Genomic DNA, 20,702 nt, shown 5'->3' with positions numbered 1-20,702 from the left:
TTAGAATTGTAAAACCCGGACATGATTATTATGACATTTAAGTGTATTTCCTCTCAGCGTTTTCTACAGCATCTATCTATTTACGTGTATATCAAATATCCCAGCATATAATTTCAAGATAATATAATTAATATAATTTTATAATTGTATTATACATCTATATGTACTTTTTGTTTTGTTTTGAGACAGGATTTCACTCCCATCACGCAGGCTGGAGTGCAGTGGCGTGATCTCAGCTCACTACTGTCTCCGCCTCCTGGGCTCAAGCAGTCCCCCTGCTTCAGCTTCCCAAGTAGGTGGGACTACAGATGCATGCCACCACACCTGGCTAATTTTTGTATTTTTAGTAGGGATGAGGTTTCACTGTGTTGGCCAGGCCAGTCTGGAACTCCTGACCTCAAGTGATCTGCCTGCCTCAGCCTCCCTAAGTGCTGGGATTACAGGCGTGCGCCACTGTACCTGGCCACGTCTATATGTACTTTTAAAAACTACACTTATTCTCCATTTGGTGCCTGGGTTTAAATAATTTCAAACTTACATGAAAACTGAAAATAGCACAAAAATGTTCACATACTATTTATCTAGCTTCAGCAAATGTTAGCATTTTGCCACATTTACTTTACCATTTTCTCTTTCTCTATATATATTTTGGCCATTTCAGAATAAGTTGTATATTATCATGATAGTTCATTCTTTAAATACTTCATTTGCTTTTCCTAAGAACAAGGGCATTCTTTTACAAGGACACAGTAGTTATCAAAATTGGGAAATTTAACATGGATACACAGTGATATGTCTAGTATTTTTGTTTTTTTTGTTTTGAGACAAGTCTTACTTTGTCGCCCAAGCTGGAGTGCAGTGGCGCAGTCTCAGCTCACTGCAGCCTCAACCTCCTGGGCTCGAGCGATCCTCCTACCTCAGCCTCCTGAGTAGCTGGGACTACAGGCACACCCCTATGCCTGGCTAATTTTCAAATTTTTGTACAGATGGGGTTTCGCCATGTTACCTAGGGTTATAGTTTTTATTTAAATAAAATTGCAGTCATACCACATTGTTATAGCTTCACCTTTTCAGTTAGCATCAAATCATGAATGTTTAATAGTTTCATTAAGCAGTCTTTGAAAACACTGTCTAGGCCGGGTGAGGTGGCTCGTGCCTGTAATCCTAGCACCTGGGGAGGCTGAGGTGGGTGAATTACCTGAGCTCAGGAGTTTGAGACCAGCCTGGGCAACACGATGAAACCCCATCTCTACTAAAGTACACAAAAATGAGCTGGGCATGGTGGTGTGCACCTGTAATCCCAGCTACTTGGGAGGCTGAGGCAGGAGAATTGCTTGAACCTGGAAGGCAGAGGTTGCAGTGAGCCGAGATTGCGCCACTGCCCTCCAGCCTGGGCGACAGATCGAGACTCCATCTCAGGAAAAAAAAAAAAGAAAACATTTTTTAAGGACTCTGTATGATGCTACTGGATGGCTATTAATTCAAACCATTCTTCTCTTTTCTAAAGCTTGGGTTGTTTCCAGTTACCCCTCTCATTGTAAGTTGAAATGATCATCTTAATCATAAATCTTGGCCAAATTTCTGATTCTTTTCTAAGACTCAGTTCCTAGAAATAGAAGCACTGAGTCAAACAACAGGAACTTTTAATTTTTTTTAAATTTATTTTATTTTTGCGATGATGTCTCACTCACGTAGAGACCCATTGAATAATATTCATGAACATGAACCCCTATGGGGATCATTGGATTCCAGGTTAAGCACCCCTTTGGTTTTTTTTTTTTTGGTTGTTGTTGTTTTGAGACAGAGGCTTGTTCTGTCGCCCAGTCTGCAGTGCAGTGGTGTGATCTTAGCTCACTGCAACCTCCGCCTCCTGGGTTCAAGTGATTCTCCTGTCTCAGCCTCCCAAGTAGCTGGGATTACAGGCGCAGACCACCACACACGGCTAATTTTTTGTATTTTTAATAGAGACGAGGTTTCCCCATGTTGGCTAGGCAGGTCTCAAACTCCTGATCTCAAGTGATCCGCCTGCCTCAGCCTCCCAAAGTGCTGGGATTACAGGCGTGAGCCACCACACCTGGCCACCTTTTTAAAGGCTCTCATTAAATTGCTATTTGGAAAGGTTGCACCAATTACTGGGGCTTTGTGGCTTGGTTGAGTTTTCCTTCTGGGGAGCTGGGAGCCAGTGAAGCTGCAGAGGAATGAGCAGCAGGACCACAGTCGCAATCGGGCAATCGGCTTGCAGCTGAATATCCTTTCTGGCATGTGGGAGCTGGACAGAGGCAGCTTACACTGATCTTTTATTTATCCTCTGGCTTTTATACTTCTGTTATGCAGCAAACTGCAGCAGAGCACAAAAAGATAAAGAATCTTTTATTCTTTTTTTAAAAAAACAGGAAGTTGAGGGTTTTGTCGTATGGGCCATAGCAGGCCCTCTTGTGAGTGGGGGAGGATTGTCTCTCTCTCCTCTGTTCAGGCTTGCTCATGGTGCTTTAGTAATTTTTCCAAACTTGGGTACTGAAACTCATTTAGTATCTCATTTTTTTAGTATTGCAGAACGGCTTAGTCTAGAGCGATACGTAGAAATCACATTTATTGGCAAGGAACAGTGGCTCACACCTGTAATCCCAGCACTTTGGGAGGCTGAGGCAGGTGGCCCACTTGAGGTCAGGAGTTCAAGACCAGCCTGGCCAATATGGTGAAACCCCATCTCTACTACTAAAAATACAAAAAAAAAAAAAAAGGAAAAAAGTAGCTTGGCATGATGGCTCATGCCTGTAGTCCCACCTACTATCCCAGTCCCAGGCTGAGGTGGGAGAATTGCTTGAACCTAGGGGGCGGAGCTTGAACCCAGGGGGCGGAGGTTGCAGTAAGCCAAGATTGTGCCATTACATTCCAGACCGGGCGGCAAAGTGAGACTCTGTCTCAAAAAAAAAAAGAAATCACCATTTATTGAATCCTAATTGAGATAACCTATATAAAGCAGTTAGCACGTTGTGACAGAGTAAATGCTCACTCAGTAAATTTGTCTTACTATTAATCTGCTTGATTCCAGAAATTTTACATACGTTACCTGGTCTAATCCTCATCTTGACCTGTTTTGTATAAGAAACCGAGACCAAAGATGTTGAGTAACCAGCCAGTGGCCACACAGCTAGTGAGTGGTACTAGGTGCGAATTCAGGGTGTCTATTTCCAAGTGTGTGTTCTCTCCACTGGACCTTCATCTCTAGTTCTGGGGGTCTTCAGAACTTACAGAGAACCACTTGATGAGAAAAGCGGCACGTATTAACAATACAAATAATACCAATGATCATGTGGGAACTCCAGGTATTTCATAGAATGAGTCCCAATGCAAACAGATTGTCTGATTTAAGCTGTTCCGTCTGATTGGTCCTCTGGTAGCCTTATGGGCAGGGAATGCCCAGGTGCTTTTAAAGCCCTTGATTCAGCTCCTTAACCGTCTCCCCTTTGTCTCCCTGCCTTGTCCCCTCCATCCTTCCCACTCTGCAGTGATCACTTCCTCCTCCACCCGGGAGTACACGGTGACTGAGCCCGAGCGAGACGGGGCAGCTCCTTCACACATCTACACTTACCAGTGGCGCCAGACCATCACCTTCCAGGAATGCGTCCACGATGACTCCCGGCGAGCCTTGCCCGGCACCCAACAGCTCTCGGTGGACAGCGTGTTTGTCCTGTACAACCAGGAGGAGAGGATCTTGCGCTATGCTCTCAGCAACTCCATCGGGCCTGTGAGGGGTAAGGGGACGCAGCTCATGCTGGGCGTGGTGCTCGTGCATTTTTAAACCCCACTCTTTGACATGGTTTTTAGTCTCTTACTCTTCGTCTATAGAAGAAAATTATGCTAAAATATCTTCCAGCAGGAAACGAAGAATGTCTTGTTATTTGTGATTCTTGGAAAAGCCACCTGTCTGCTCTTCTAACCGAAGGCCTATCCATGATCCTGTACAGAGTAGAGTGCAGAATGCTAACCTGTTGGGGTACCTTACAGAGTGGACCATCTTAAGGCTTCTGCTGGCGTTGGCAGGGCTTTAAAAACCCTTTAATAGTCAACCTTGAAAGAAATTGTAGGCCAGGCGCAGTGGCTCATGCCTGTAATCCCAGCACTTTGGGAGGCCAGGGCGGGTGGATTACCTGAGGTCAGGAGTTCGAGACCAGCCTGGCCAACATGGTGAAACCCCTCTCTCTGCTAAAATTATAGAAATTAGCCAGACATGTTGGCACATGCCTGTAATCCCAGTTGCTCGGGAGGCTGAGGCAGGATAATCACTTGAACCCAGGAGGCAGAGGTTGCAGTGAGCTCAGATCTCGCCACTGCATTCCAGCCTGGGCAACAGAGTGAGACTCTGTCTTAAAAAAAAAAGAAAGAAATTGTAGGGCCAGGTGCTCTGGCAAAAAGAAACTGTAGGGCCGAGTGTAGTGGCTGACGCCTGTAATCGCAGCACTTTGGGAGGCCAACATGGGTGGATCACCTTAGGCCAGGAGTTCAAGACCAACCTAGCCAACAAGGAGAAACTGTGTCTCTACTAAAAACACAAAAATTAGTCAAGTGTGGTGATGTGTGGCTGTAATCCCAACTACTCAGGGAGGCTGAGGCAGGAAAATTGGTTGAACCCGGGAGGCAGAGGTTGCAGTGAGCCAAGATCACTTCAGCCTGGGCGACAGAGCAAGACTCTGCCTCAAAAATAAAAAAAGAAAGAAAGAAAGAAAAGAGGCTGGGCGAGGTGGCTCACGCCTGTAATCCCAGCACTTTGGGAGGCCGAGGCGGGCGGATCACGAGGTCAAGAGATCGAGACCATCCTGGCCAACATGGTGAAACCCCGTCTCTATTAAAAATACAAAAATTAGCCAGGCATGGTAGCGCGTGCCTGTAGTCCCAGCTACTCGGGAGGCTGAGGTAGGAGAATTGCTTGAACCCGGGAGGTGGAGGTTGCAGTGAGCCGAGATCGCGCCATTGCACTCCAGCTTGGTGCCTGGCGACAGAGCGAGACTCTGTGAAAAAAAAAAAAAAAAAAACTAAGAAAGAAAAGAAAAGAAAAGAAAAGAAGAAGAAATTGTGTGGTTAGTGCCTGAGGAAATTAAATAAAATCAGGCAGGGAGCCTAAAACCAACTCTCACCCTGTGACTGCACATCACTGGGGCTGTGGTCTGGTCTGTGGATGTTCCTGGCTGTCAGGAAGGAGCTGAAGGGAGCTTTTGTGACAGAACCAATGTCAGACTTCACATTTGTCCATATCTTTAAGCCTCAGGGTGCTGGGTCCAACCCTGCAGGGTCTAGTGGATGCTCTTTTGAGTGTGAAGACCATTGATCTAGAAAAGAAAGACTCAAGGACACAGAGATAAGAGAAGAATTCAGCTGGGCCCGGGGGACCACTGCTACCAAGGGGGGAGTCCAGCAGTGGCCCGCAGTGCCTGGACACACTGTTTATTGTATGACAAGGCGGGGGGCAGGGTCAGGAGAGTGACTCATCTGACATGATTGGTAGGGGTCAAGCACATCACATCCTTACAATATGGGGGGCCACGTGGGCACAGTTCAGGGGGTCACGTGGGTATAGTACAGAGGTCACCTGGGTACAGTACAGAGGGCCCCTCCCTCTCAGGTAGCCGCTGCAAGGAGGGGAGGCACATACGTAGTTGGTATCTTTCTATGCACTCATCAGAGAGATCAAAGGCTTTTAGAATTCCTCTATTCTTCTCACAGCTTCTAAAAATTTACAAGGGAGCATCGGGTGGGAAAGTGTAACATGAAAGTGGACAAGAATGGTGACCATCAGAACACAGCACCACCGAGAGGTGTTTAAGCCCCTGGATGTCTGCGGGCCTGCCTGGCTAGTGTCAAACCTTCCTCGAGAGCCGGAGAGAGCAGAGTTTTCTCTGAACGCCCCAGTGAAAGGGAAACTCCCCCTCACGGCCTGCTAAGCAACGGGCGCCTCCCCAGGCACTGGCGATACCGCAAGGCATTTACTCTGGCCTCCTGGTCATTTCTCACAATGTCCCTTCAGTTCCAAATTATATTTCACTTGATTATGTCTGTACTGTAAGACTAAGATGTTCCTACACTAGAGCAAAGATTAATAGAGAATAATAATGTAATAAGATGAATTATATAATTGATTATGAGATTAAACCTCATATCTATTTGGTGTCATATGTGTAACTAAGTAATCAGTTAGGAATTCTAGTGTAGGAATATCATTGCTATAACGAAGTAATCAGTAAATCTATTTGGCATCATTGCTATAACTAAGTAACCCGTTATTTATTATGCTGGGACAGATTGCGCCTTCAGTCTCTTGCCATGGCACCTGGGCAACTTTCTTCTCACATCAGGGGTGCTGTATAATTGGTTCTGGTCTGGGCCTTAAAGTCTTTCCCTTTTTTTTTTTTTGAGACAGAGTTTTGCTCTTGTCACCCAGGCTGGAGTGCAGTGGCGAGATCTTGGCTTACCCACAACCTCTGCCTCCCGGATTCAAGCGATTCTCCTGCCTCAGCCTCCTGAGTAGCTGGGATTACAGGCACCTGCCACCATGCCTGGCTAATTTTTTTGTATTTTTACTAGGACAAGGTGTCACCACGTTGGCCAGGCTGGTCTCGAACTCCTGACCTTAGGTGCTCTGCCTGCCTCAACCTGCCAAAGTAGTTTTTCCCTTTTTTTCAGTTGTCTTTGGTTCTTCCTCCATATCCAAATCATTTCTCCAGCTAATCAATTTGTCCTCACTTTAACTTTGTAAAGCAGAAAGAAGGTAGGAATTCTCCCTCCTCTGACAGCTGTGGCTGCAGGCATCAGGAGTCAGTGCATTTTTGGTGAAGGGCCAGATAGTAGATATTTTAGGTTTTGCTGGCTATACAGTCTCTATCATGGCATGTCAGCTCTGCCATGATAACACAAATGTAGCCATAGATCATACATAAACAAATGGACATGGCTGGTTGCTAATAAAACTTTATAAAAACAGGGAGGGGGCCAGAGGCACATAGTTTGCTGGTCCTGCCTCAGGGCAACACAGGAATTGGCTAGTGTCCCATTCCACTCTGCTCCTCTGTGATCACCTTCTTGGTCACCAATTGTGGTTGACTTTCTATGGAAAGAGGAAACCTACAAGAGCTCCTGAAGACTCACTTGGTTCCAATGTCTCTGCCCTCACAGAAGGCTCCCCCGATGCTCTTCAGAATCCCTGCTACATCGGCACTCATGGGTGTGACACCAACGCAGCGTGTCGCCCTGGTTCCAGGACACAGTTCACCTGTGAGTGCTCCATCGGCTTCCGAGGAGATGGACGGACCTGCTATGGTACGGTCTTTGATTCTGACTTGTTGGGGCTGGGAAATCAGGTGGGGAGGAGGCATCCAGATTCTGTAAATCAGAGAACTGGGTGCAGCAAGGAAGCACAGATGAGATAAATACTGGTGGACATGCCAGGCCTGATGCTGCACATTCACTGTTCCCCTGGGTAAATTCAGGAGTACTGGCCCGTTCTTCCATCTGATCTAAGCAGCAGAGTAGAATCCCTAAGGCCACACGCAACTCCATCTTAATGCACAGGTTTAAAGGGAATTGTAAGTAAGAGCTGTTAATGGTTAACACCAGTAATATAAGGACAGTTATAATTTACCCCGGCACTGTTTGAAGTAAGTGCTTCAGAAACACCATCTCATTTAATTCTCCAACAACTCTAATGAGGTGGATTTTTTGTTCCTTTTTTTTTTTTTGAGACCAAGATTGGAGTGTCTGTTGCCAGGTTGGAGTGTGATGGTGCAATCTCAGATCACTGCAGTCTCCGCCTCCCAGGTTCAAGCAATTTCCCTGCCTCAGCCTCCTGAGTAGCTGGGACTACAAGCACACACCACCATGCCCAGTTAATTTTCTGTATTTTAGTAGAGGCAGGGTTTCACCATGTTGGCCAGGATGGTCTTGATCTCCTGACCTCGTGATCCACCCAACTTGACCTCCCAAAGTACTGGGATTACAGGCATAAGCCACTGCACCTGGCCTGTTCCTTTTTTTTTTTTCAATTGTTTGATTGTGGTAAAATAAACAGAACATAAAGTTTACCATTTTAACACTTTTTTAGTGTACAGGTCGGTGGCATTACAAGCATTCATTTTATTGTGTAGCTATCACCACTGTCCATCTCCAGAACTCTCCATCTTGCAAAACAAATTCTGTACCCATTAAACAACAACTTCCATTTCCCGCTTCCGTCAGTCCTTGGGAACCACCGTTCCACTTCCTGTCTCTATGCATTTGACTATTCTAACGATTGCATATGTGGAATCATATTGTATTTATTCTTTGGTGACTGGTTTATTTCACGTAGCATAATGTCCACAAGCCTCACCTACATTGTCACATATGTCAGAACTTTTTTCCTTTTTCAGCCCAAATAATATTCCATTACATGTACATATCACATTTTGTTTATCCATCCATCAGTGGACAGATGGGTTGCTTCCACCTCTTGGCTATTGCAAATAATGCCGTTATGAACTTGGGTGTGCAAATATCTGTTGAAGTTCCTGCTTTCCGTTCTTTTGGATATATATTCAAAAGTGGGATGCTGAATCATATGGTAATTCTAGCTTTAATTTTTGTGTGTGTGTGTGAGAGAGAGAGAGAGAGAGTCTTGCTCTGTCTCCCAGGCTGGAAAGCAATGGTGTGATCTTGGCCCACTGCAGCCTCTGCCTCCCGGGCTCAAGTGATTCTCCTGCCTCAGTCTCCTGAGTAGCTGGGATGACAGGTGCTTGCTACCACACCTAGCTAATTTTTAAATTTTTAGTAGAGACGAGGTTTCGCCATGTTGGCCAGGCTGGTCTTGAACTCCGGACCTCAGGTGATCCACCCACCTTGGTCTCCCAAAGTGCTGGGATTACAGGCATGAGCTGCTGTGCCTGGCCTTTCTATCTTTAATTTTTCGAGAAACTACCATAGTGTTTTTCACAGTGACTGCACCATGTTATATTCCCACCTACAGTTGCACAAGCGTTTCAATTTCACCATATCCTTGAAAACACTTGTTTTCTGTTTTTTTTTTTTTTAAATAGGGGGACGGGCACAGTGGCTCATGCTTGTAATCCCAGCACTTTGGGAGGCCAAGGCAGACAGATAATTTGAGGTCAGGAGTTTGAGACCAGCCTGGCCAACATGGTGAAACCCCATCTCTACTAAAATACAAAAATTAGCCAGGTGTGGTGGCAGGTGCCTGTAATCCCAGCTACTTGAGAGGCTGAGACAGGAGAATTGCTTGAGCCCAGGAGGCAGAGATTGCAATGAGCCGAGATTACGCCACTATACTCCAGCCTGGTTGAGAGTAAGACTCCATCTCCAGAACAACAACAAAAAAGAGGCCATCCTAATGAGTGTGAGTTTCATTCTTCTATTCATCTGTTTATTTTAGTTTCTTTTCTTTCTATCGTTTTTGAGACAGGGTCTCACTCTGTTGCTGCTGAAGTACAGTGGCATGATCTTGGCTCACTGCAGCCTCCACCTCCTGAGCTCAGGTGATCCTCCTGCCTCAGCCTCCCAAGTAGCTGGGACCACAGGTGTCCCACCATGCCTGGCTAATTTTGTATCTTTTGTACAGCTGGGGTTTTGCCATGTTGCCCAGGCTGGTTGCCCAAACTCCTGGGCTCAAGCGATCCACTTGCCTCAGCCTCTGAACGTTCTTTCCTTGTAGATGAGAAAACTGAGGCTCATTAAAGTGAGCCATGACAAATGGTATTTGAACACAAGCCTCTGACTCAAGTGTCTGTATTACTCCATCTTCTAATTGCAGTTATTTTATTATTTATAACTTAAGTTCAAATATTTTCATGTAGGCAGCTTGGTATTTATGTGTTTGTTACTGAATTTTAATCTACTACCAAAAAGAAGTTAGTCCACTACCAAGGGTAGTGGATGCTTCAAGCGGTGCTACCTAAGTCTGCAGTTAGTGAGAGGGCTCACTAATGAGTGTGAGGAATGCTAGAAGTAAGATTCCCTGGTGGGATGAGTAGTGTGCTCACGTACAGCTGGCCAGAAAAATGGACAGCCAGAAAAATGGACAGATCCCTTGCTTGACCAAGGTATAAGAATCTGGCAAGCAGGGCCAGGCATGGTGGCTCATGCCTGTAATCCCAGCACTTTGGGAGGCCAATGCAGGTGGATCACCTGAGATTGGGAGTTTCAGATCAACCTGACCAACATGGAGAAAATCCATCTCTACTGAAAATACAAAATTAATCAGGTGTGGTGGTGCATGCCTTAACCCCAGCTATTCGGGAGGCTAAAGCAGGAGAATTGCTGGAACCTGGGAGGTGGAGGTTGCAGTGAGCTGAGATTGCACCACTGTACTCCAGCCTGGGCAACAAGAGCAAAACTCTGTCTCAAAAAAAAAAAAAAAAATCTGGCCGGGTGTGGTGGCAGGTGCCTGTAAGCCCAGCAGCCTCAGAATTTGGGACTAATGCCTGAGGTCTGGAATCCAGCAGCCCCAGCTAATGGCAGATTTGGTATGCTGATGTAACATAAAGGTCAGCAGATCCTGCTCTCAGGGCATTGCGGTGTTTGCCTCCCAGTGAACCTTTCATGCAAGGTGGCTGTCGGGATGTCTGAATTACTGTAGGGCAGGAACTTGGGCACACAGTACGGGTTGCATGTTTGGCCAGCTTGCTGATAACTTTGTATGTGTGGTAGAATTCAGTCTGAGATTCACCTTCCTAGTGACTTATTGCTGGGGAGGGGACATAGTGCCTACTCACCCATAATCTCAGTTTCCCACTATTTCCTGTGAAGACCCTGACAGCCTTGAATGGCTGAATTGGCTCCAACCAGTTCAAAGCAGCATGATCTGTGTGTGTGAACGGGAGCCCTCCCAGGCTGTGAAGACAGCCAGCGCGCATGTGGGTCTCCTTAACCCATCCACACCTCCTCATTACACAGCGATGCTTCAACTTCCTGAGCCTCCTGAATAGAAATAAAGCGTGGAAGTAACCAAGTCTGCTGCTGTTGAACTGTGACCTCCTAAATTCGGCCTTTGGCGCCTGAGCTTGCCACGATGGGAGTGCCTCACTTCAGAAGGCACAACCAGCCACGCTTTATGTAATCTGCACCATCCTAGAAAATCCTCGGCTATCCTTGTCCAGGAAGACAGGTGGTCGCATGTAGACTTGCTTTTGTCCTGTGGTGAGTGGCTGTTCTGACTTGCTACCTCTGTGGAATGAGGATACATTCCCAGTCGGGACACTTATTGTTCTGGGTCACTAGAACGTGCCTCGAAGTGTTAATGCATCCAGACACAAGGCTTAAAATAGGAAATTGCATTAAGCAGATCACTTCATGTGTTATTTTGACCTGGGAAGTGCGTTAGAGGAGAATGAGGATGAGCCTTTGTGATTCAGCATGTGCAGCGCTGATATGATGGTATATGACACCCAAACGGGTGGATTTGGTGAGACATCGCACAGTGAACCCCTGCAGTAATTTGGAGAAGCTTGCACAGAGCTCTGTGATTCAGTCGGGTGCATGGCAGGATGGCGCCCACATGTTTCTCAAGTTAGCTCCTGTAGAGATAGTCTGGCTCATCTCTCACTGAGTAATCGTTGAGTGTGTAGAAGGCATTTGGCAAATTAGTAATGAGACTTTTCTCCTCTAAGAGCCAGGCCTTTATAAAAGGGAAAAATTAGAGAAACTTAGAGTTGCTGAAAATAAGTGAAAAGTAGTCACTCTTTAAAAAAGTCAAAAAAGAAGCAGTAATGACAAGAATAATCCAGGATTTTCCTATTGAGTTAGAAAGTGACCCTGTGAAAGGAAATCTCTTTCCAGAGAAGAGATTGACCAGATGTTAAATAATAAGAATAACTGGGCAGGTGCAGTGGCTCGTGCCTGTAACCCCAGCACTTTGGGAGGCTGAGGTGGGCAGATAACAAGGTCAGGAGTTCAAGACCAGCCTGGACAAAATGATGAAACCCTGTCTCTACTAAAAATACAAAAATTAGCCGGGCGTGGTGGCGTGCACCTGTAATCCCAGCTACTCAGGAGGCTGAGGCAGGAGAATCACTTGAACTTGGGAGGCGGAGGTTGCAGTCAGCCAAGATCACACCACTACACTCCAGCCTAGGGGACAGAGTGAGACTCTGTCTCAAAATAATAATAGTAAGAAGAATAAGAATCATTTTCCAGCAGATACTGTGGTATAAGAGACAGTTATTGCCAGTTTACAATTTCCACTGAAGAAAGGGTTAAGGTACTGGTTTCAATTTATAGAAGAGCAGATTTTTTTTTTTTTTTTTTTTTTTTGAGACAGAGTCTCGCTCTGTCACTCAGGCAGAAGTACAATGGTGCAATCTCGGCTCACTGCAACTTCTACCCCCTGGGTTCAAGCGATTCTTCTGCCTCAGCCTCCCAGGTAGCTGGGATTACAGGCTAATGTTTGTATTTTTAGTAGAAACAGGGTTTTACCATGTTGGTCAATCTGGTCTTGAACTTCTGACCTTAGGTAATTCACTCGCCTTGGCCTCACAGAGTGCTCGGATTACAGGTGTGAGCCCCATGCCTGGCCCTAGAAAAGAAGAGTTAAATTATACATTAGGAAGAATTTCCAAACTGCAAGGACCATGAACTGTTAGCTGGGAAATTGCTAGGGTCTTGCCCCTTAAGAAAGGCTGTTGTCTCGCGTCTGTAATACCAGCACTGTGGGAGGCCGAGGTGGGCAGATCACGACATCAGGAGTTCAAGACCAGCCTCATCAATATAGTGAGACCCCATCTCTACTAAAAACAAAAATTAGCCCGGGCGTGGTGGCATGCACCTGTAGTCCCAGCTATTCGGGAGGCTGAGGCAGAAGAATCGCTTGAACCCGGGAGGCAGAGGTTGCAGTGAGCTGAGATCGTGCCACTGCATTCTAGCCTGGGTGACAGAGCAAGACACCATCTTAAAAAAAAAAAAGGTGCCGTCTAGTCTGGCTTGTGTGTGTAAGCCTGCATGGAGGCAGAGGTTGTGCTAAGGAACTGTCCTCTCCGTCATCCCAGCAGCCCTGAGGTCCTATTTGTCAATAACTCTTCAGGTAGGGTGAGGAAGAGCCTGGTCACATAGGAGCTTTTCCAAAACACAGCTTCCCCTTCCGTAAATGTTCCCAGGGAGGAACGGAACTTGAAGAAGCTCCCCTATGATTTTGCTCGGCCTTCTCGATTGAAAACTGCTGCTCTGTGCTCTTGTGCTTTGGCAATGGCGTCTAAGCCACTGAGCCCCGCAGTGTGTACACTGTGTCCAAACATCTGTGCTGGGAGTGTCCTCTGAGAGTTGTAGCACAGAGGCAGTGGACACAGGAAGCCCCTTTTCTCCCATGTTGGAGCAGCAACTGATTGATAAAGCTGTGAAGTCCACACATGCTGGATGCACTTCTCCCCCACGGCCACCCCCAGCTCCAGCTTGCAGAAGAGCCTGCTTTGGGAAGGGCTTTGTTCCAGAACCTTCTGGCTGTGCCTGGTTCCGTCCTGAGACCTTGTATCTTAAACACGTCGCAGAACACACACATACCAGTATATTCTCTAAAAGTTGAAGAGCATTTGGTTTAGGTATTTATTTCCCTGGGTACGGGACAAGCTAGGGGGCTGATGCGGCAAGAATGCTTGTCTTGTGCAATGTTGACCGATAAGCCAGCAGGACATTTGTCTCACCAACAAGGGCCTGGCTAGACGGGCCATTGAGGATGGACATATGAGGCTTTGACTCCCACGTATCAAAGATACACATGAAAGTGCTGGGGAAGAGATGTATGAGGGGAGAAGAGCTGTATGGGGGGGAGAGATGTATGGGGGGAAGAGCTGTATGTGGGGGGAAGAGATGTATGAAGCGGGGAAGAGCTGTATCGGGGGGAGAGATGTATGAGATGGGGAAGAGATGTATGAGGGGAGAAGAGCTGTATGGGGGGGGAGATGTATGGGGGGAAGAGATGTATGTGGGGGGAAGAGATGTATGTGGGGGGAAGAGCTGTATGGTGGGGAGAGATATATGGGGAAGAGAGATGTATGAGGTAGGGAAGAGCTGTGTGGTCTCAGCCATTATGAGATCTCTTCATGCACATCTCAGGGTTTTAGAAATGCCAGAAGTAGCTGTCTACACTCTGAGCATGAGGTTGGCAATGGGAAGGACCTTGTGTAACTGTTTATTTCAACCCATCAGTGGCCAGGTAACCAGGGGAATGACAGGTTCACTCAGTTTATCGCCTGGGCCAACCAGCTTTACAAGAGTGGTAACCACAGCCTGGCCTCCAAAGCTTAGAGGCCATCTGAGGGGCGTGTTCCCAGAGTTAGCCAAATTCATCAGCATGGCTGGGGTGTTGGATGAATCCCTGGTTAGTATAATAATAGCTGGGTGTCTGGAGCATTGCTGGGTGCTTGTCTGGCCTACATCCATTTTCCATAATCCACAGAAGAACCCTCAAGATGAATATTATTATTCTTATTTACCAAATGGGAAACTGAGGCTGAGTGGTTGGGTAACTTGCCCAAGGCCACACAAGTTAGTAGCGAAAGGAAGCAGGATCTGAACCCTGCTATGTCCGCCTCCAAAGCCTATGTTTGTTTGTTCCACGTTACCCTGTGATGGTGGCTATAGTATTGACATAAAGAAGGACATCACTCTCCTAGTTCATTTACAGTCTCATGAATGAATGACTTTCCTTTTAGTCCATTAAGCCATAGATAATATTCAAAATTTCACAATTAAGCTTTAAATTGTTCAACTTTTCTTTGTAACTGTAATGGAGAAAGTACTATTTTTAAATAACAGCATATTTAAATATACTCTCAAGTTTAGGGCTTGAGAGTATATTTAATATTCAGAGACTCTCAATATTCAGAGTCCAAAGATGAGTCTCTGTGTCCTTATAACACGTATTTGCCAATCTAATGGGAGAGACCCATGTTCAGGGGCCCCAGGCTCAACAATTAACTCCAGGAGAGGTAGGGGAAGCACACATTTCCATAGGAGAAGGGTTTGGGGATCACTCTCTCAGGTTATGCACAGACAAAAATTATATTTAACGCTACTTTTAGGCTGGGTCTGATGGCTCACGCCTGTAATCCCAGCATTTTGGGAGGCTGAGGCGGGTGGATCACGAGGTCCAGAGTTTGAGACCACCCTGGCCAACATGGTGAAACCCTGTCTCTACCAAAAATACAAAAATTAGCCAGGCGTGGTGGCATGCACCTGTAATCCCAGCTACTTGGGAGGCTGAGGCAGGAGAATTGCTTGAACCCGAGAGGTGGAGGTTGCAGTGAGCTGAGATCACACCATTGTACTCCAGTTCTAGGTGACAGAGCAAGACTCCATCTTGGAAAAAAAAAAAACAAGAAAACAAGAAAAAAAGAAAAAATTGTTTTAAAATTGATCTATTCTTAGGTGAAACTACTATTATAGTCAGTAATGTTTGAAGAGGTTTTAAAAAGTCTGCATTAAAAAAAATTTGCTGCAGATATTGATGAATGTTCAGAACAACCCTCAGTGTGTGGGAGCAACGCAATCTGCAATAATCACCCAGGAACTTTCCGCTGCGAGTGTGTGGAGGGCTACCAGTTTTCAGACGAGGGGAAGTGTGTAGGTAAGTTCTCCAGGTAACTTTCCACAGCATTATTCACATGCTATGCATTAGCTCTTGTACAAAATGTCTGGTCCCAGGTAAAATGAGTCTGGCCAACTTTGGAAGGTGCTGGGAAGGGCAGTTTACAAAGATGAATCAGACTTAGCCCCTGCCATAAGTACAAGGAGTACGCAACATTATTGCCTACAGCAGTAATACCATCGCCCCTGTTGCAAGCTTCTGCGTTACATCCGCTTCTTATAAACTTCTTTTCATCACTTTCATTAGGCTTTTAATAACTATAAAGGTATGAGACATGTTTCTCCCAGTAATTAGTAGCTTTGGGATTCATATTGAAGGACCACCTTCTAGGTACCTTTGTTTCGTTACCTATCTTAGATTGAATTCTACCTGAGTTACATCTAAAATTCCAATTGGGGTCATTCTATTTATGGATTTTAATTTTACCAACCACGAGCAGCAGCATAATTTCTTATCCTTATTGAGATAATTGCGGCTATTAGGCTAATTATGCTCTTGTTGAATGATGATTTTGGTGCTGCTGCTGATGGGCCAGCCACACACAGCCAGATTGTATTTTTCCTCTTTTTCCTGCTGCTGCACTTTGACCTGGTCATTCAAGACTCTTGAACGGCCAGGGACAGCGTGTTTCCAGGTCTGGAGCGTGACGCGTCAAACAGGCATCTGAACTCAACATGTCTTCCCAACTTAAAACAGACTCCTCTTGTTTCATATCAGCAAACCATCTTCTTGCCTCTTCCTCACTGTTCACTAAACCCTAGAATGTTTTCTTTTTGCTCTGTCTCAAAGCTTGGGTAAGGCTGCCAAGGTCCTGGGGTGAGGTGGTGTCTTGAGGATGGGAGGGAACAGGCAGTTCTCATATTTTGAGTGTGACCCAAACATCTGTGAGCTCAGGGAGGCCAGTCCCCTTTGCACAGAGTTGAGATTTTCACTCTGCTAAAGTTAACTTCTTTTTTTTTTTTTTCCTCAGTAGAGAACATCAGTTTCTGTGTATTTGGCCTGATTTCTTTCTCTGCTTTTTGAGGTTAAGGAGATTCAAAAGTTTAATTTTAATGGCCATACCATGTACATTACACTTCAGCTCAAGCTTGGGTAATGGAGCATGGTGACCTGGGTTTCTGGATCCAGTCATTCCTGATGTCCACACTCACTGAAGGGGCGGGGGGGTGCAAGGCAGGAACTGTGCAAATGTCTGCTTCAGACATTTACTTTTCAGGAAGGCAACCTCTCTGGGCCTCAGTTCCTCGTCTGTAAAATGAGGTAATTAGACTGGATCATTGGTTTCCTGGGACCCATGGAGCTCTTGGAGGTGCCTCAGGAGCTGCCAAGGGGGACACAGGCAAGCTGTGGGCAGGCTCTTGTCCTCTCCCCTGACCTCTAGCCTTCCTTTTTTTTTTTGAGATGGAGTTTTGCTCTTGTTGCCCAGGCTGGAGTGCAATGGTGCGATCTTGGCTCACGGCAATCTCCGCCTCCTGGATTCAAGTGATTCTCCTGTCTCAGCCTGCTGAATAGCTGGGATTATAGGTGGCCACCACCACACCCAGCTAATTTTTGTATTTTTAATAGAGTCGGGGTTTCGCCATGTTGGCTAGGCTGGTCTCGAACTCCTAACCTCAAGTGATTCCACCACCTCGGCCTACCAAAGTGCTGGGATTACAGGTGTGAGCCAACACACTGGCTTCCTATTTTTTAATATGTAAAATTCTCAGCAGGATTTTTGTCTTAATAAAGGATTCCGTTGCTCAGAAACAAGTGTGAACACCACCAGATGACCGTTCTGTTCCGAGACCTGGCCTCCTGAGGTTTCTTGATTCTCCCACTGCCTGTAGGTCTCTGGGCAATTCCATTCTGTTTGACTCTTCACCCCTTTAAAAAAATGTATATATTTTAACTGACACGTAATAATTGTACATACAGTACACGCAGTGATGTGTTAATGCATATAATGTACACTGATCACACGGGGTAATTAACATACCCATCATCTCAAACATTTATCATTTCTTTGTGTCGGGAACATTCAGTATGCTCCTTCTAGCTATTGGAAACTATATAATATTTTAATATTTTTGTTAACTGTAGTCATCCTACAGTGGTATAGAACACTAGAACTTATTCCTTTTGAGCTGTAATTTTGTAGTCTTTAATAAATCTCTCCCTTTCCCTCCCTTCCCCCTACTCTTCTCAGCCTCTAGTATCCTCTCTTCCACTTTTTATTTCTATGAGATCAACCTCACTTATTTTATTTTGGAGACAGAGTCTTGTTCTGTTGCCCAGGCTAGAGTGCTGTGGCACGATCTCAGCTCACTGCAACCTGCACGATCTCTGCCTCCCAGGTTCAAGTGATTCTCCTGCCTCAGTCTCTTGATTATCTGGGACTACAGGTGTGCACCACCACACCTGGCTAATTTTTGCATTTTTAGTAGAGACATGGTTTCACCATGTTCTTCAGGGTGGTCTCGAGCTCCTGACCTCAGGTGAACCACCTACCTCGGCCTCCCAAAGTGCTGGGATTATAGGCGTGAGCCACCGTGCCCAGCCTACATATTTGAGGGAGAACACCTTCAACCCTTTTAATTGACTCCTTTGAGACTCACTGTGCAGAGAGAAAGATCACTGTAGAACCAAGTCTGCCTGCATGCATTCAGAGAAATAACTCTGGCTTGTCACTGAGTAATTGAGTGGTCATTCCGTCTCTCCTGGAATTCCTTGTTGAAACAGTGTTCTACGTGGGAAGCCTGCACTGGGAAGGTTACCCTGCAGATCAGAACGGGGCTAGGTGAGGATAGAAACAGGGCAAGGTGTGCCCTGCCAACTGTGAGGGGCTGGGGGCTCAGGCAGGTCACGTGGGCTGGCCCGGGGGAATTCTCTTTTCATGAGGATTGGTATCCATTATCGGGGAAGCAATGTTTGTGGACTTCCATCTTTGGCATTTTCTCATGAATCTCTTTTCCACCGGGTACCAACTTTTGCAGTTAATTGAAATGTGCAAAACGTGTCTTTGTGAAGGAAAGATGGGCCTCGGCTTGCCCTTAAGTCACCTTGATGTGAAGACGTAGACACCCCTCTGAATGGACATAGCCCTGTGACACTGGGCTGGCATATGGAGTGTGGTGGATTGAGGTCCTATGTACACCTCCCCGGGGCATCTTGGTGCAGGCACAGTGCCATGCCCTCCTCTTGAGGCAAGAACAGGGCCAGGCTTAGGCCACGGCTGCAGCAGTTAACTTCCAGTATGCCAAGCACAGAGAGGCCAGTAGATGGGACTGTGATTCTCTTAAGGGTCCTGATGATGGAACTCATGGAACTCACAGAGGCTAGCTGATAATGCCCCATCTTGTGCTGTTGCCTCAGATGGAAGGCAAGTGTTGAGGTCTACAGGGTGATTTTCAATGGCTAGTTCAGTTACTCTGGGGTTCCTAAAGCGCCATTTGCTTCTGATTTTCCGAAAGCGCTAAGAGCCAGGACAGAGTCCCATCCTCGCAATGTCAGCACAGAAATCTTTCCCTCCCAGCAGGCTTTCGGTAGTTGGATTATCCCAGATGAAAGAGGACTTGTTTCTCCTCCATGAGTCTTCCTAAGATTGATTTCAGTTTGTCCTACCTTAAGTGCAGAGAGACAAAGAAAAAGAGAGAGAGGGGGTGGGGGCGGTGGAGGGGGAAGAACCCAAGGATCTGAGAATTACGCGATTTATCTAAGGCCATGTGGTTGACCCACGTGTACCTGGTACATACCAGGGCTGCCCACTCCAAAGGCCCACAGTCTTCTGACCATATCTGTCTCCCTGCCTTGTAAACACTTATTTTCCCTTCCTTGGTGGCAAGTGGGTGACTGACTTGGGCATTTGTAGTGAATGTTCCACCTGTCCAGGGTGGGCCAAGGCTGAATGCCACGTGGAAGTCTCAGCTCCTTCCCTCCAAGCAGTCTCAACAGAGCTGCCATCAGAAGTGTGGCATCTGCAGATGTCCCACCCCCCCCATCCAGATGAAGGGAAAGTTGGGTCCTGGGGACCCATGTTGGGGATCTGGTTTGGAGAGTGGCCTCAGACAGAGCCCCAGCATGAAACTGAGGTCAAGCCAGTCAGAATGACCAACTGCGGTGTCAGTCAGCCAAGACCCATCAGTGGCAGAACCCAGGTGGGAAGAAACAATGAAAGCAGTGGTAGTGAAGGGTGGGGGCTGAAGACTATGGATGTGCCTGGAGGTCTGGGGTCCAGGCATGGGTCCTCTTTATAGAGCTGGGAGGGACACATAGCCCGCTCAGGGGACTTTCTTCCTAAGACAGTACATCAACCTTTTGTTCTGAAGCTGTCGTGGACCAGCGCCCCATCAACTACTGTGCAACTGGCCTACATGACTGCGACATACCCCAGCGGGCCCGGTGTGTCTACACAGGAGGCTCCTCCTACACCTGTTCCTGTTTGCCAGGCTTTTCTGGGGATGGCCGAGCCTGCCAAGGTGTGTGATTGCTCTGACTTTCCCCTGCGTGTAACCTGAGAAAGTTTCCTAGGTGGTATTTACCATGTGCTAATTACCAACTGACTCCCAAATACAAGAAAGAATTCTGTCATCTCCACTGAGTAAATGAGTTGCTTTTTATGTCTTTCTAGTAGTTTGAACTACATATTTTCTTTTGGGGGCTGTTCTCATTGGTGACTATTTTGTTCTAGGTGACTAGTTCATTCAGGCGACAATTAGATACTAGCTGTCTGCGAGGAAGTGGGGATATTTTCTGTCTTTCACAAAGAGACAAACTGTCCTTTTATGTGGAGGACATGCATGGAGCTTAATGTCCATCCTTTCATTTAATAAGATTTATTAATATATAGTCATTCGTCTGGCTTGTTCTAATCTTCTCCTTCAAAAAAGCAAAGTTCTCATATTGAATAGATGACTGCAGAGTCAAAGAATAAATGACTTAATAGAATTCCTTCAGACATGAGCTCGCTGGCTGCCAGGGTGCTCTTACAGGTAATTGTAGGTAAGATAACCCATGAACGGAGCACCCTGAGTCTCTGGGTTTGCAAAAGTACTTAATATTATACCATAGAGCATTTCTAAAAAGTCCCAACTAAGATAGATGATAA

General features: G+C 46.2%; 1 protein-coding gene across 1 annotated transcript in view; it reads left to right on the top strand.

Annotated features, from left to right (window-relative positions):
- Positions 1–20,702, top strand: part of NID1 (nidogen 1) — an 85,337-nt gene that overhangs the window by 32,817 nt on the left and 31,818 nt on the right. Inside the window, exons 8-11 of the mRNA XM_064383621.1 lie at positions 3,510–3,755; positions 7,168–7,311; positions 15,470–15,595; positions 19,924–20,073. Coding sequence (XP_064239691.1) covers positions 3,510–3,755; positions 7,168–7,311; positions 15,470–15,595; positions 19,924–20,073 — 666 coding nt within the window. The remainder of the gene's footprint in view (positions 1–3,509; positions 3,756–7,167; positions 7,312–15,469; positions 15,596–19,923; positions 20,074–20,702) is intronic.

This window comes from Aotus nancymaae, unplaced genomic scaffold, assembly GCF_030222135.1.
Source record: "Aotus nancymaae isolate 86718 unplaced genomic scaffold, 86718_ANA_hifiasm-v0.15.2.pri h1tg000032l_0, whole genome shotgun sequence".
NCBI lineage: Eukaryota > Metazoa > Chordata > Mammalia > Primates > Aotidae > Aotus > Aotus nancymaae.
Note: the sequence above shows the minus strand (reverse complement) of the source record. Positions and strands in the feature narration are given on the sequence as shown.